This window comes from Hemibagrus wyckioides, linkage group LG27, assembly GCF_019097595.1.
Source record: "Hemibagrus wyckioides isolate EC202008001 linkage group LG27, SWU_Hwy_1.0, whole genome shotgun sequence".
NCBI classification, from domain to species: domain Eukaryota; kingdom Metazoa; phylum Chordata; class Actinopteri; order Siluriformes; family Bagridae; genus Hemibagrus; species Hemibagrus wyckioides.
Genome location: NC_080736.1, coordinates 11,375,113 through 11,389,983, shown reverse-complemented (window position 1 = coordinate 11,389,983; position 14,871 = coordinate 11,375,113). Strand labels below are relative to the sequence as shown.

The 14,871-nt window shown below is 40.4% G+C and overlaps 2 protein-coding genes across 4 annotated transcripts in view; one reads left to right on the top strand and one right to left on the bottom strand.

Moving 5' to 3' along the window:
* myo1ea (myosin IEa) overlaps window positions 1-9,534 on the top strand; it is a 47,025-nt gene extending 37,491 nt beyond the window's left edge. The window contains exons 20-29 of one of the 2 annotated variants that reach the window (XM_058381726.1): window positions 378-492; window positions 972-1,141; window positions 1,766-1,911; window positions 3,608-3,754; window positions 3,846-4,003; window positions 5,027-5,107; window positions 5,429-5,630; window positions 5,875-5,904; window positions 7,566-7,735; window positions 8,405-9,534. In XM_058381726.1, coding sequence (XP_058237709.1) covers window positions 378-492; window positions 972-1,141; window positions 1,766-1,911; window positions 3,608-3,754; window positions 3,846-4,003; window positions 5,027-5,107; window positions 5,429-5,630; window positions 5,875-5,904; window positions 7,566-7,735; window positions 8,405-8,481 — 1,296 coding nt within the window. In that variant the 3' untranslated portion in view covers window positions 8,482-9,534. The remainder of the gene's footprint in view (window positions 1-377; window positions 493-971; window positions 1,142-1,765; window positions 1,912-3,607; window positions 3,755-3,845; window positions 4,004-5,026; window positions 5,108-5,428; window positions 5,631-5,874; window positions 5,905-7,565; window positions 7,736-8,404) is intronic. The other variant, XM_058381727.1, reaches the window with a different exon arrangement.
* Window positions 9,535-10,801: 1,267 nt separating this feature from the next.
* ccnb2 (cyclin B2) lies at window positions 10,802-14,432 on the bottom strand. Of its 2 annotated transcripts, none has more exons than XM_058381730.1 (8): window positions 14,282-14,432; window positions 13,376-13,495; window positions 13,039-13,296; window positions 12,790-12,948; window positions 12,483-12,719; window positions 11,753-11,893; window positions 11,546-11,656; window positions 10,802-11,475 (listed from the first exon to the last, which is right to left on the bottom strand). In XM_058381730.1, the coding sequence occupies exons 1-8, from the start codon at window positions 14,297-14,299 to the stop codon at window positions 11,368-11,370; spliced, it is 1,152 nt and encodes a 383-aa protein (XP_058237713.1). In that variant the 5' UTR covers window positions 14,300-14,432; the 3' UTR covers window positions 10,802-11,367. The 2 variants fall into 2 exon arrangements, with proteins under 2 accessions (XP_058237713.1, XP_058237712.1); XM_058381729.1 differs by having other exon boundaries at window positions 10,806-11,475; window positions 13,039-13,299.
* Between the last annotated feature and the right edge of the window lie 439 nt (window positions 14,433-14,871).

Below are 14,871 nucleotides of genomic sequence, written 5' to 3'. Positions count from 1 at the left end.
GCCTAAAATCTTTTCAGTAAATATATGCCCAAAACTGTATTTAGCTGTTAAGTCATTCTGACATTTGGGGAATTACAGTGTAAATATAATTCTTTGTCAAACCATTACGTTTACATTAATGAGTGATGTGTTGTGAAGTTAAATTATAGCCATCCTGTTTGTTTGTCTTTTTCAACTAATTATGCCAACGTTTGCTGTCAGGATTATTGGTTTGTATGTTAGTTGTTTTCTTGCTCTGCTCTTATAGGGTGTGTTAGACTCAGACTGGCATTGGGTTTGGCACGGCTTGTATTTTCCCTGGCTATAGTTTCTAGGTGTGGCATTAGCTGCAGGTATGCACAGATGGTTAAGCTAATGTCAATGCTGTTTCTCCACAGCTCTTCCTCCTGGAGGAAACTAGGGATCGCAAGTTTGACGGCTATGCCAGGGCTATCCAGCGTGCCTGGCGCAAGTACCTCGCCCGCAAGAGATATGTGCAGATGAGAGAGGAAGGTGAGCGCCACTGACTAAACGATCCCTGCAGGATCATGCACACACACACACACACACACACACACACAAACATATATTCACATATAGTCGCTGGAGCCCCTACAGAGAGCTAAAGGAGGAAATGAAAATCTGTTTGTGGGTGAATCGAGGTTTCAGTGGGTTTCTGAACACAGTATCGTGTACAGATTTTGACCTCATTTCCTCATTTGGTCAGGAAACAGCAACAGTAAGCATAACATGCATTAAGAATATGATTAGAAATTTGCAACTTGGTATAATTTTGGCTAAGAATACACTGAACAGAGTCAACACAATGAAATCATGTATTATTCTTCCCCTTTTCGAACCAAAAGAGCTTTAGGTCAACCCCTCAGTCATAGCCATACACGGGTACTGCAGCACTAACACCCAACGTACGCCTAACACATCATCGTGGATCATTTTTGTGACCTAAAGGCTTGATGTATTTTTATCCTCAGCCTCTGACCTGCTGCTGAACAAGAAGGAGAGAAGGAGGCACAGCATAAACAGGAACTTTGTGGGAGATTACATCGGCATGGATGACCGGCCCGAGCTCAGGCAGTTCCTGGCTAAGAGGGAGAAGATTGACTTTGCAGACACAATCACTAAATACGACAGACGCTTTAAGGTGTGATATACAACATAGCAGTATTCAAAGACCGAAGATCAGGGATTTCCAAATGTAGTGAAGGAGTCAAGTCCTCCTAGTGTCTTTCTACACAAAGTGTCTGCATTATATCTCACAAATATCCATATCCAATTCTTAATACTAGTTAATTGTGCTCATGCGAACAAACTAGTTGCTACAGTGAGCAATGTACATGTGAGTGCACTGATTAGAGTCAGGACAAGGTTAGCCAGTGAGCTGACTACTACAATGGAGAGTTTGTCATGGATTTTACGCTCAGTGTAGAGTCACAGTCTACTGGTTTCCGGTGTTGATCTTGTTGCAAATTACTGATGGCAGACAGAACACACACTGAAATAGAGTGAAAACATCGACTCAGTCAAACAGAGTAGTATGGCCAGAAATACTGTTTTGTAGCTTGAATCAGTTTGACATTAAATCAGATTTATTTCCTTGGTGTTTTTGCTGTTTAGTGTGTGTGTTATTTTTCTAAAATCCTTGGATGAACTGGGACCGAAAATAAAACACTGACTGCTGATTTAATTTTTTTAGACTGATTTAAAGAAATGATCATGACGTAAAGTTTCTGCTGTTGTTTTTTTTTTTTTTTTTTTCCTTTGGCAGGCCATTAAGCGAGACCTTATCCTCACACCGAAGTGTGTGTATCTGATTGGGAGAGAGAAGGTGAAGCAAGGTCCTGAGAAGGGCCAGATCAAAGAGGTTCTCAAGCGTAAAATCGACGTGGACAAAATCATGGCTGTTTCTCTTAGGTAAGACATGAAGCAGGCCTGTGTGCGTGTGTGTGTGTGTGTGTGTGTGTGTGAGAGAGAGAGAGAGAGAGAGAGAGAGCATGTTAACTAGTTAATCATCTAACACCACTAAGTCAATATTTAGAGAGTGGGTCAACAAACCTTGAACATTAATCAGAAGTCAAGCTCAGATAAAATGCAATGGGAAGAGAAACGTCACACCTGAAACATAATAATACACATTTATTAGTGCACCAACTTTAACCTCAGTATTTCCATACTCGGATAAGAGCTTGTGAACTCTTGTATAGCCGCATTATTACTTGAGTTCTGTATCTGCTCAAACCCAATGTGGGGACTTCAAAGGCAGTAAGACTAAACTGTGTAGCCGTCACATAACCATACGATCTGAGGAACTGGTGACATCTGAGACACATTCTGAGCTTTCCTCTGTAAGCCACAGGCAGCCTTTGGGCGTAAAAACCACATGTACATTTGTTTAGCGTGACGTCTCAGTGACAACTGTAAAAAAGAACAGCTTTCTCATATGCTGTCAGCGTGTGTAAATGTTATCAGATTAAAGTCACGTGTCACACACCTTTCCCCAAGGACGGTGGATTAAAGTAGAAAAGTCACACCATGAGTTAAACATTGTACTTCAGTGCTCTACTAGTGTTGTGTATACAGAGCAGTGTTATAAAGTGACTAAATGGACCTCTGTTTCTGGTTGGGGTGTCGGGGGGGAGATGTGATATGAGTGGGGGGGTTGAGGGTAATGTAATCCAGCTGCGCTTTGGAAGGGAGAACAGGCCTTGTAAAAAGCTCATTAGAAAAGACTTAGGTTTATTAGGGTGAAACAGCCGATCACTGCATGCGCCTCTATCACTGTATCTGTTTGACACTAAAGCGCCTGCTGTTTTGTGTGCTGTCGTATTGACTCGTTTGTAGACTGAACTGGGAACATCTGAAACATGCTCCTGTTGGCCAGTTTATTTGTACGGAAAATATTTGGGTTTGGATTCATGTTGTGTATGGGTATATGGAAACGGCACGACAGGAATATACATAAGGGAGCTGAGTTTAAACCATGGCTGGAATTGTAGCATAGTTAGCTGTAGTTCAAGAACAGAAGGCTATATGGCAGAAAAAATACATTTAATTACACACACTATATAGAAGGATATTCATTGTTGTCAAAACAGTAACAAAGCTACAAAAAGACAAGCAAAATCTACAGAAAAAAATATCAGCTAGTCTTATTCCAGTCATTATTTGTCCGGTTTTTGATGAACTTATGCCCACTGTAGCTTCAGATTTTGGCGTGTTTAGATATCTGACATACTTTTCTGCTCAGCGTGGTTGTGAAGACTGGTTTTTGAGTTCCTGTAGTCTTTATGCCAGCTCTCATGAACAAGGGCTTTGCACCTGATGAACAGATGCTAACTGGATGTTTTTTTCTATACACACAATTCTATGTAAAAGCTAGATAGTTGACCTAAGTTGAAGTTGAAGATCCTAGGAATTTCTAAAATACTAACTGAATTCACATTTTTTCTCCTTTCTGTTGTGTGACGGAAACATTATCTTCAACAGGATTTTATGCATAACTTGATTAATTGCAAAAAATGAGCAGGTGTTTTAGAATAAAGTAGCTACTAAATCCGTCTGTTTATCTCTTTTACGTATTTATCTCTCTTCTCCTCTTTTTGGTGTGCAGCACTCTGCAGGACGACTTTATGATCCTTCATGAACAGGAGTATGACAGCCTGCTGGAGTGTGTCTTCAAGACCGAGTTCATCAGCTTGCTGTCACGCAGATATGAGGAAAAATCCCAGAGGAAGCTGCCTCTCAAATTTGCCAACACGTAGGTCCCCACAGAGCATGATCAACTAGAATAGACCGTGAGCAGTCTGAAAGAAGAGTAGTCATGTTAAGAGTTTGCTTCTGATGTCCAGGTTGGAGATGAAGCTGAAGAAGGAGAGCTGGGGGCCGTGGAGCAATGCAGGTTCTCGGCAGGTGCAGTTCATGCAAGGTCAGGGAGATGTAGCCACGCTGAAACCCTCCAACAAAATGCTGCAGGTCAGCATTGGCCCGGGCCTTCCGAAGAACTCGCGTGAGTATCAGCGCACCCACTCAATGCTTCTTATTCCCACGCATTTCTTTCTGCAGTTTCATTGCTATTAAGAGCAGCTGCTGTCCTGGGGATAATTGGAAGCTGGTGTAGCATCAGCAAAGATGTTCTTACAGAGAAATAAGGTGCAGTGTACAGATGTTGCAGCCTAATTAAGGCTCTTGTAGTAACTAAGAAAATAATCTAACATAAGGTGGTGTGGTGTTGCTGCCCGGAAGTCGATTTTTTTTAATAGAACATCATGTCCTGGACTGCTATTCTTCTTACACCACAGCAATTTTCCATTGACTCAACTGTTTTTTATTTATTAAGTCATGGAGACTTTTTTTTTTTTATTAGTTTTTAGTTCTTTTTAATCATGTGGAACATTTGCAAACTAATCAGTTCCTCTTATAACAACGATAAACTATTGACCGCTTACCAGCTTCTTGACGTTAGTAAGACAAAAACTGCAGCTTGTTACAGAGAAACTGCAAGACACAGCGTCCTCCATACTAAAAAGTTTATGCCCCAGCTTTAACAAAGTGTTACAAAGTGCTGACACTGGAGACTCCTTCCTTATATAAACATCACGTTACAGAAAGCCTATCGGACCTACTTTATGTGAGAAGTCTCCTCCATACAGGTCGCTGTAAATGAACTGTCAGAATGAACTACAGAAATGATCATTTCTTAGAACGTTAGAAAATTAGAAAATGAATCACTCCTTAATTGGATTCGAGCATTCATCAGTGCTTTGGTATAAAATAACATTTCAAAAGCAGATGTTTAAGAAGACATAAATATCTGGACTGATTGACTACATCTGGGCTGCAGGGGAAAATATGTACTTTTTTTGTAAAGTACAACATATAAATGTTGTACTTTTTCCCAAATCACCGGGAATCTCTTCACTGGTGAGGTCGATAACTAATTGGAGTGGACATGTGGAGTGGACAGGTAGTGCTATTGTGTTCAATAACAAAATAAAGTATGCTGTGTGTAACAGACTATATTGTTTTGTAGGACCCACTAAGAAAGGCCCCGTTGCAAACGCAATGAGAACACACCACCATATTCCAACACGGGTTGCTCCTGGCCCTCCAGGTAACTCACACACACACACACACAAAGTATGGAGGTCTATTTATACTTCTGTTACAGTGTTTCTATAGCCAAAAATGACATTTGTATCACTTTCTTATTTGTTTTTTTGTTTATTTCTAAATGATGAGCAATTTCCACAACCAAACTTATTAAGAGATTTATTAAGTAATGAAGACTGAGTAATGAAACTTTGACACTGTTGTCAAAAGACTATGACTAGGATCACTTCAAACAGTGAAAACGAACACTGTGCTGTTTTACATTTTACATATCCCCTCGGTAGTCCAAAAATACACGATTCATTTTGTTTTTCTATTTCAGTTGCTCATCAGAATGGTGGGCTGAAACATTCCAATCATAATGCCAGTCAGAGAAACATGCAGCATCAGAGGCCAGCACCAGGTAATCAGTCCCGCCCTTTCCTGCCCGTCACTGCCAATCAGCTGAAGGACAGAAGCAGCAGGCAAACGGCCCAGCAGCCCAACCTGGACTGCCTGAAGGTGCCTGATCAGGGAGCTGCTGGGTAAGTGTACATACACACGCACACACACACACACACACACACATTTTCACAAATACATGCTGTCCTTAAAAACAGAGACATCAGAGACAACATGGGAAGTTTTCATTAGAAGGTTTACAAACAGCATTGAACAAATGAGGAACTCGTAAATGTTTACATTAGATAACGTGTCCTTTGTCAGAACATCAGCCAGACAACATGACACAGTGTGTAACACAGCTGATGTATCTCTTTGCTATAACAGAAACCAGCGGACGGCTGCAAATGGAGGAATGTGAGTCTGTGTGTGTGTGTGTGTGTGCGCGCGTGTGTGCGCGCGCGTGTGTGTGTGTGTAGTGGTGTGGTGTCATCAATGGTAGTTCTGGTTATGGTTTCAATCTGCTTTAATGTAGTATGAGGTTTGACACAGATGCAATTCCAAATCAGTTCTAAAGCCTACATAGCACAGAAAGTTCCTTTACGCATTATACCAAAGGGATTTACATCAAAGTAGCGGAAAGCTGTTAACAATACCAAATGTGCTGATGGATGATCTGTTTCCAAATGAAAAGAAAAGGAACTATGTGTAGTAATTAATCACTTATTTAATCAAATTTCCCTCAGTCCATCAGCTGAGACACGATTATTTTGCTTCTTTAATTTTTGCACAGGAACTACAAAGTTCACGTAGCTCCAAGGGAAAAGGAAGTCGGTCTCAACCAAAACCTTTTTCCCAAATGTACACCCACATACAATACACCTCAAGCTACAAAAAAACCCCTCCATGTAGTTCTGTAACAAACATTTCTTTCTTACCACAGTCTCACTGTGAACCTATACACAGACTATCTCGGCTATTTTACAAAATAATTTATTTTTAAAAAATGATGTAGATTTACATTGATTAGAAGAGGTATATGTGCATGTATTTAGCCTCATAGCTCCACTGCTGAAGTAAAGAAGCATACCATGGGCATATCTCTTAGCTGTTGACTACATTGAGGGAAATTTGTCAGTTTGAACCATTTCGATGAATTCCTTTTTATCAGAAAGTAGAGATTTTAAAGCTTAAGCTGGTTTGGAATTGAATCATCTTCTGTTCTTGGCTTTGCTGTTGTCTTCCTGAGCCTCTCCTGGGTCCTCTGTACATCACACAAACACCTCCACAAGGCCCCAGGAGAGATGTTGGACTCAGCCTGTTCTCCCACTGAGAAAGGAAATCGGTGATGTTTCACCAATGACTGAAATGTTTTGATTTGGAGTTACGATTCTTTCATCTCTGCTCTGTAGAAAACTCGGCTTAGAAAAACACGAGCTGTTCAATGAATACTGCTGTGTTTTTATTCTAATCTCTTTCAACCACATCTGTAGAACGTGTGATTAACCGCAGATAATCGATTAGTCATGTTTCCCTTACTGAGACACTGTTTACTGTAAAAGACATGAGCTGTCTCCCCAAAGCAATTTTATCTGTTCACGATCAAAACAATTAATCGCACATATGCTACAGATGTGGTTGGAGTATTCCTTTGAGTTCACTATGTGGGTGTTTATACGTCATGTACAGTATATTTTACTTCACTTTAATACTACACTGTATTACATTAAACACCGATTATTTTACATATATTCAAATTTTGCCTTTCACATGTATTCAAATCAAACATAATTGGTCCTTTCATACTGTACTTTTGAGAAATGTTTGTGTCTCACGCCACCTTGTGGCAAACATGACATCAGCATGAAAGTCATTGGGTTGAAACTGAAGCAAATCACAGTCAGAACCACGCGACGCTTTAGTTTTGCGGCTGAAAGTAAAGTTAACTTCACCCTCTAGTTAACTTCACTTTGCTCTCTTAAAGCATGCTCACAGCAGCTTCTGTAATGTCTCGGGGGAGTCTCGAGCCCTGTGTGATCCTGAAGTGAGTCTGATTATTGTGTCATCTTGTGTTTTAGGGCTCACAGGCAGTCAGCTAACAGGCCCACCCCAGGAGGTGGACGGCCCAAACCTGCTCCTAAACCCAAGCCTCAGGTGCCTCAGTGTAAAGCTCTGTACGCCTACGACGCCCAGGACACAGACGAGCTTAGCTTCAATGCTGATGACATCATCGAAATCATCATGGAAGGTCAGCAAGCTGAGCAAATAGTGCAGCAATCACAGGCACAAAAACACACAGTCACATGATCAGCTGAGAGGAGTTTGCAATCAAACCACACACCAGCAAGCCCCATGATGAACACATAGGATCTATCAAAGCAATACTTTAGAGCTTGGTTTAAAAAAAACATCCCAAACTTTGACCATCCTGTAGAGCACACATTAACATCCCTGGCTCAGGTGAGGAGTAAGTCTTATCCTGTGCATTTGTCTGCTTTTTCTGCTCTAACACACCCTCCTCATCTCTGGATGGACCATTAAATAACAAATCAGTTGAATTGAATGTTTTAGACTAGGGAAGACCATTAAATGTGCAGGATAGAGGGTACTACAGGACCAGGATGACATAGAGCACCATTAAAGCCAATATTTATAACATTTAGAGAACATCACACACCCGCAATTGTGGCCAGAGGTGCACGTCCACTTAAAGTCAGCAACCGGCTGTTAGTCCGAGACGCATGAAAAGAAATGCAGTGCTGTCGTTTTAAATCCACTTTTTATCTGCTCAGTGATCAAACATACAGACGCTTCAGACGTACGGTAATGGAAACAGACTCTATTGTACAAAAAGACAGAAAGATTTTGCAAGGCGAGAGACTGACTACACTTTTTCCCTTGTGCCTTTGCTCCTCAGACGCCTCAGGCTGGTGGACGGGGAGGCTGAGAGGTAAACAGGGCCTTTTCCCCAACAACTACGTCACCAAGATCTAACTCCATCTACTGCAGCCGAGCGGCCAGTCGGAGAATCACACGTACCTCAAAGACTCCTAATGCAGTGGAAATGGACAAATGAGAGAAAGAGGGTGAAGACAGCGACGTGGACATCTTGCTGTATCTGTAGTCACAGTGAGGTTTGCAGCGGAGTCCTTCAGTCTTATAAAGCACAAGGACGCTGGCCCTCCAGGGACATGAGTAATACAGTCCCTGTGAGCACTGATCAAAACTATTTATTGTATTTATAGCTTTTGACATTTTATTTTCCTTCCTTTGGTTCAGCCATCAGTGATATTTAAAGTCATTTGAAGACGCAAAGCAACCGTTGTACGTGGGACCTGAAATCTTTTTTTTTTTTTTCCGGTTGAATTGGAAGGATTTTCTTGTGTAAATGAAGGTGCTTTACTGTAGATTATCGTGGTTTATGATCTCTTATAGCTCTACGTTCAAATCTAAGGTTTATATAGGGAAATTGTTTTGCTGCTAATGCCTGATAGATTTTAATGATTGCATCTCAAAAATGTACATTGAACTGAAAATTTTTGAAGCATTAGTCTTTAGAAGTCAATGAAGCCCCACAACAGCCACAAAGCGCATGTGTTACTGCATAAATATCCAGGATACTGTGTGCACTGCACGTGGTTACAAAGCACTTTATCGGTATGAAGTACTGGCCGCTCATGCCTCTGCCGGACACCCCAGGATGTATATATATGAAGGTTTGCCAAAGATGCACCATTTACTGAAGGGAACTGTTATAAAACCAATTTGTTTACATAAAAAAAAAACACACACACAGGCATTTTGCATCGATGTATCTAGAATATTTTGTACGAAAATGTTAATAATAGGATGGAAAGATTGTTGTACTGTTTCCCAGCATTCTTAAGTTGGCGGTTTGTCTATTTATGCACAATACTGGTTGGTTGAAGTGTTGTGTTTAGATGAAAATTGGACCAAAGTTCACCTCTTAACACGAACTGTAAGCATTCAATGATTTAATACATATCCACTATTGACAAAATACATTTATTTTTCATTTGGTAACAATTGCTTCTTGTATCGTTATTGTGAGTGAATTTTCCACACATGTATAAGTTGCATTAGTAGTTTCTATCCATTTTCTTATTTGTGCAATATCTCATATTATGGATTTATTTTCCGTTTTCCTACTCGGTTTTCCAATTGAAATGGGATGTTACTTCATCGTTTTTTGGCATCTGAAGGGTTAGCTGTGTAGCTCCAGTGCAAAACTAGGGTTTTCTCTGGTTTTTGTCGTGGAGCTACACAGCCAAGAGAAGCTGAGGAATAGTTTGATGCTGTTCGTTCATTCTATGTATGTAGCTATTAGCAAGCCCTTTTACGTTTAATTCCATTTTCAGTAGCAAAGGGGTTACATTGCCATTTTTCTTCATATACAATTTATATTTTTAATATACATTGGTGAAATAGCTTCTTGTCTGTTGCTTGAAAGCAAGTTTTACATACATTATATATATATATATATATATATATATATATATACACACACATATACACACACACTAGAATATATACATAATCTTTTGTCGACTAAGACTGTTAAGAATGCCTTTGACAGAAGAATGTATTGAAGTCATTCTCATGGCTGCACCAGGAAGCTGTCACAAGGTTGCGATGGACTGTAACAGGAATCATGGCACGCACATCACACACACAATACTATTGCCGAACTTATTACATAAGCTCAAACAGACTGGAAGTGTTGTGGACCAGCCGAAGTGGATGCCCATGACAAAATCCACTGACAAAGGCACAACCGACGTATTACTGTTAACAGCCTGCTATATATGAAAATGTTTGGGTCAGGCTGTAGTTCATGCTGGCCAGCAAGTGCTATTTTGGTCAACAATGAATGAAACATTTTGGCTGTACTACTTGAACTATACTGCATATTTTGTTTACAACAGCCTAACACCCAAAGTGTGATTTAACCATGCAGTGTGCAAAAGACTAAACTGGTGGCTATAAGCATCTTGTCTTGACTGGTATTTTGGGATGAGCTGTGTACCTTAAAGTTGTTTGATAGAGGAAGCTATGAATGCAATCTAAAATCTCCCCTGGTGACCCAAAACATATCCTCATATCTTGGAGGAACAGCACATTGAGCAAAGTCTTCCTTTAGGACTTTAAACTTGAAGGCCCATGTTGGAGTGTGGAGCTTGATAACCTTCATAGATAAAAATAAAGCCAGTGCTGGGAACACAATGTGGTAGAATTTTGCTTACATGGGTCTAATAGCATAAAGAAGACCTTACAGTAGGAAAGAACAATCAAGAGAATCAGGGACTAGTATTTTAACAGCCACTGAAGAATACAAACTATTAGGTTCTATGCCAGGAGTATCCAAAGCTTATCCAGAGGGAGGTCCAGTGTGGATGCAGGCTTTTATTCCATCCAAGCAGAAGCCACACCTGAGTATGAATTCCAAGATCAACTGAAACAGGAGGAATCATCTGGTTCCCGCTTGTTTAGAATAAACAGTCCTTTAAAGATAAGACTGGACACTGCTATCACAAGCCCCATTACTAATTTATACACGTTTTCCCAAACAATTTGTAGCCAGTTAGAACATCTTTGGACTTTTATTGAAACGTTCCATCAATTCACGTCAGAAAATTCAGCTCAAGAACATCTAAAAAGGTCAAAAATGAGCAGTAAAATTACTTAAAAGAATGAACTTGAATTGTAAGTGGTACATGTTCATTAAAAAAACAAAAAAGTAAAAATCCTGTAATTAATTTGCACATATATACACATAAGAATCCTTAAAGCAGCAGTCCATTTCCAATGGCTGATCAGGAATAAAGTGCAGATCGGCAGTGTTGATTATCTGTGAAACGCTCAAGCGGTGAGCAGAGGGGCAGCGAGGTCCTTCAACAGCGCAGACTTCAGCTGAGGAAACGTGCTGACCTTCATTAGCCTGCTGCTTGAGTACTTTTTCTTCACAGCCTGGAACAAAAATGCAATCAGAGGAAGCCATAAAAATCATTCTGTATGCTAGCAATTTAACTTCACTTACCACATATTTAGTGAGTCCCTCATTAATCTTGACTACATTTTTGGCCATGTGTCTCATTATGGGCTTCAGATGGGTCTCACTGTAGGTGGTGTAGTACTCCTGTGTCAGAGACTAGAACACAGGATAAAGCAATTTGCATACTGCTTTAAAAAATAAAAGCCACTTTAAAAAAAAAAAAAAAAAAAAAAAAACCCCGCAGTGTCTTACCCATTTCTGTCCATCAAGCACAAGCTGAGAGAGGCACAGGGCAGCTGCACCAGTTTCTGATGGATGGTAATGTACCATATCATAGTCCAACAGGGTCAGCTCAAGAAAATATTTAGCGAGGGTGTGCTTCTCTGCATCAGCCTTGAGGACAAAGCAAGTCAGCAAGACAAACTGAACTGTTAGAAATGCAGGAAGCAAGGGAGTGGCCTTAACACCAAGTGTTTCATTTCAAATCACAACCTCTTGGTACTTTGTACCATCATGCTGTTACAAGTATCTATCCATTACAAGCATGAAGATCTTAAATCTGATCAGGTTTAGTGCTTAATGTAATTCAAATGAGAAGTGCAAACCTATGGTCAGTAATAAACTGATACAAAACTGGCAACATTATCTGTAATGCGATACTCATGCAACATTTACAGAAATCAATTTAAGAAGTCTCAGGCATACAGATGCAGCAAATCAGGTTTTCAGCCACAGGCATGTCTTTAGGACAGGACAGAGCTTTCCGGTTTCTCAGTAACAAGAATCATTTCTGAAGGGGGATGTAGAAAAAGTATCAATTACTGTTGCCACATGACCTCGGCCTACAACAAAAATGTGTGATGGCATGCCCACTCATGTTTCATTCTATTTTCAAGTGCATGTTGAGACTTCATTACCACTTAGATGTACAATACTTGCAGAGCACTACACCAAGTGTGTTGTAGAGGAAACGAGCCCTTACATTTCCAGCTTTTGATGCCCTCCTGAGGAAGTGAAGGGGCAGTGGGCGTCCAAGCTCAAAGTTCAGCTCTCTGAGAACCAGCATCTCCATTTCTCGAATCTGGGGTTTAGTGAAGGCGTTGTCTGTGATGTAAGCAAAGTCTCCGACCTCTGGGACATACATTTCTTCATACTTTGAGGCGAGCAACATTGCAGTGACTCCGACCAGCTGCAGCTTCCTTCGAGAAACTGGTTGGGCCTGTGGAAACAGAACTTATAATATCTGATAGGACCTAGAAGGTGCAAACTACGATGACTACAAGTTTTACCTGGAGAAACCGATCAAGGATGGCTATGGTCATGTACAAAGTCTCCTGGAGCAGCTGGAACCTTGAGTGCACTTGAATGAGCCAGTCAATCAGAAGAGCACGCATGCGCTCGTTGATCTCATAACCGTCCATGTACCTTGGCCGGATTGCCTGCTGGGTCTGCAAAAGAAAGCAGCACAGTTGTGGTGGAATGGTTTCAATGGGAAAAGTCAGGGCAAAGAACCATCCTCAGCTAGTACTCATACCCACCTCAAGGCTACGCAGGTACACATAAATGTCCTTTACATATTCGGAGCACAACTGTGGGATTTCTGCATCACCTCCATCAATGTCCTCGATGGGACACAGGGCATCAGAAAAGGCTTGGCACAGGTCATCTTCCTCTTTCATGGAGACATCAGCCTGAACTGGAGGAACGACTGGAGCTGGAGCAGGAGGAAGGGCCTCTGGTACAACTGGAACACGTTTAGGCTGCACAGCAGCTGGCTGAACTGCTGGCTTAACACCCTTCTGAACAAGACAAGAGAGCATGAAGAAAGCCAGGTAATATCAAAAGGAAAAGGGGGATGTAGAAATGGAGACGTACCGTTGTCTTTGCAGGTTTGGCAGCAAAGTTGGACAGTTCACCCAGGACAGCCCTCCTTACAGCAACATTTGCAGCCCCAGCCTTGCCACCAACAAGTGCAGGGTTCTCTGCATTACGGTGCTACGAGAGTACAGAAACAGGTTAGTACACAAGAGACCAAAACAAACCCTGTTAAAAAAAAGCTCCAACAATCAGACCCAGGGCAAGCAAGTGAAGCAGAGGCACCATCATTTCCTAGTGGGAAGTTATTTCCAGCTTCCTTATATCACTAATCCAGACTGATCCTTCTACCAACACCTTCCCAGGAAGGACTTCTCTTAATAGTGAATTAAAAACCGACATTAAATGGTAAGTGTTTCAGAGACCCTTGATATGGGAATCAGATATCTAACCAGGCGCAGATGCTTAAACTTGATTAACCAGATAACCCTCATCTTAAGTCGCACGATATTTTGTGCCTCCGACAAAAAAATATCACCAAAATAGCAAACACGGGAAGGTCGTATTTTCCCCACGCGTGACCTGGACAACGTGAAATAACAGTAAGAGCCCTTAACGAGGCCACTATGTAGTGCACTAAGACCAGTGTCCACACTGCATTACAGCTATCGTTAAATAGGGAGCCATTTTGGAATGGAGGACGCGAAAAGGCTGTGTATATTTAAGCTTAAAAATCACAACCTGTAGGTTAAAGGTTTTTAATAAGAAGTTAACGGGTACATTTTATATACAGAAAACAATAATTAAAAAAATAAAATAAATTGAACAAGTTTAGTGATAAAAAAAAAAAAAAAAACTAGACGATGTTTGCTAATGCTAACAAATTCGTTGCTAACGTTACCATAACCACAAGATAAATACACAGAGCAAAATGAATAAAACTAGACGTCTTTTGTAAGTACTCACAACAGCACGGAGATCCATGGTAATTAGTGTTTACTACAATTGCTGGAGTTTTTTAAAAAACCTTTTAAAAAAAAAAAAGTCGTGCAATCTTCACTCTCCTTTTCCGTTTAAGCGTTCAAAAACAAATGAGATATTCAGAACAATGCACCCCCTTCGACGATTCAAATACCGCTCCCTCTATTCCCATTGGATATCTCGTCATAGGATTCTCAATTTTAATTGGACGTGGTGAAAGTCAATCAACTTGGGAACGTCATGATTTAGAGGCGGTCCCTATTTACACATCTCTTTCCTATTGGATATCGCATTATGGGACGCTTCCGCTTTAATCCCATAAATGTTTATATAAAAATATATATATATATATATATATATAAAATTCCAAAACAGCATTTTATTGTATCTTATAAAATCTTTATTTATTATGTGTATAAATTATGACATTGCGTGTTATATTAATAGTAATGATAGTATTGTAGATTCACGTCCAAGATCTATGAGATGAGTACAGATAAAGAATCACAAACAGATAAATCATCAGTACGAAACAGTTAGGTAACAAAAACAATAATGTAAAATGCTGAAGGTTA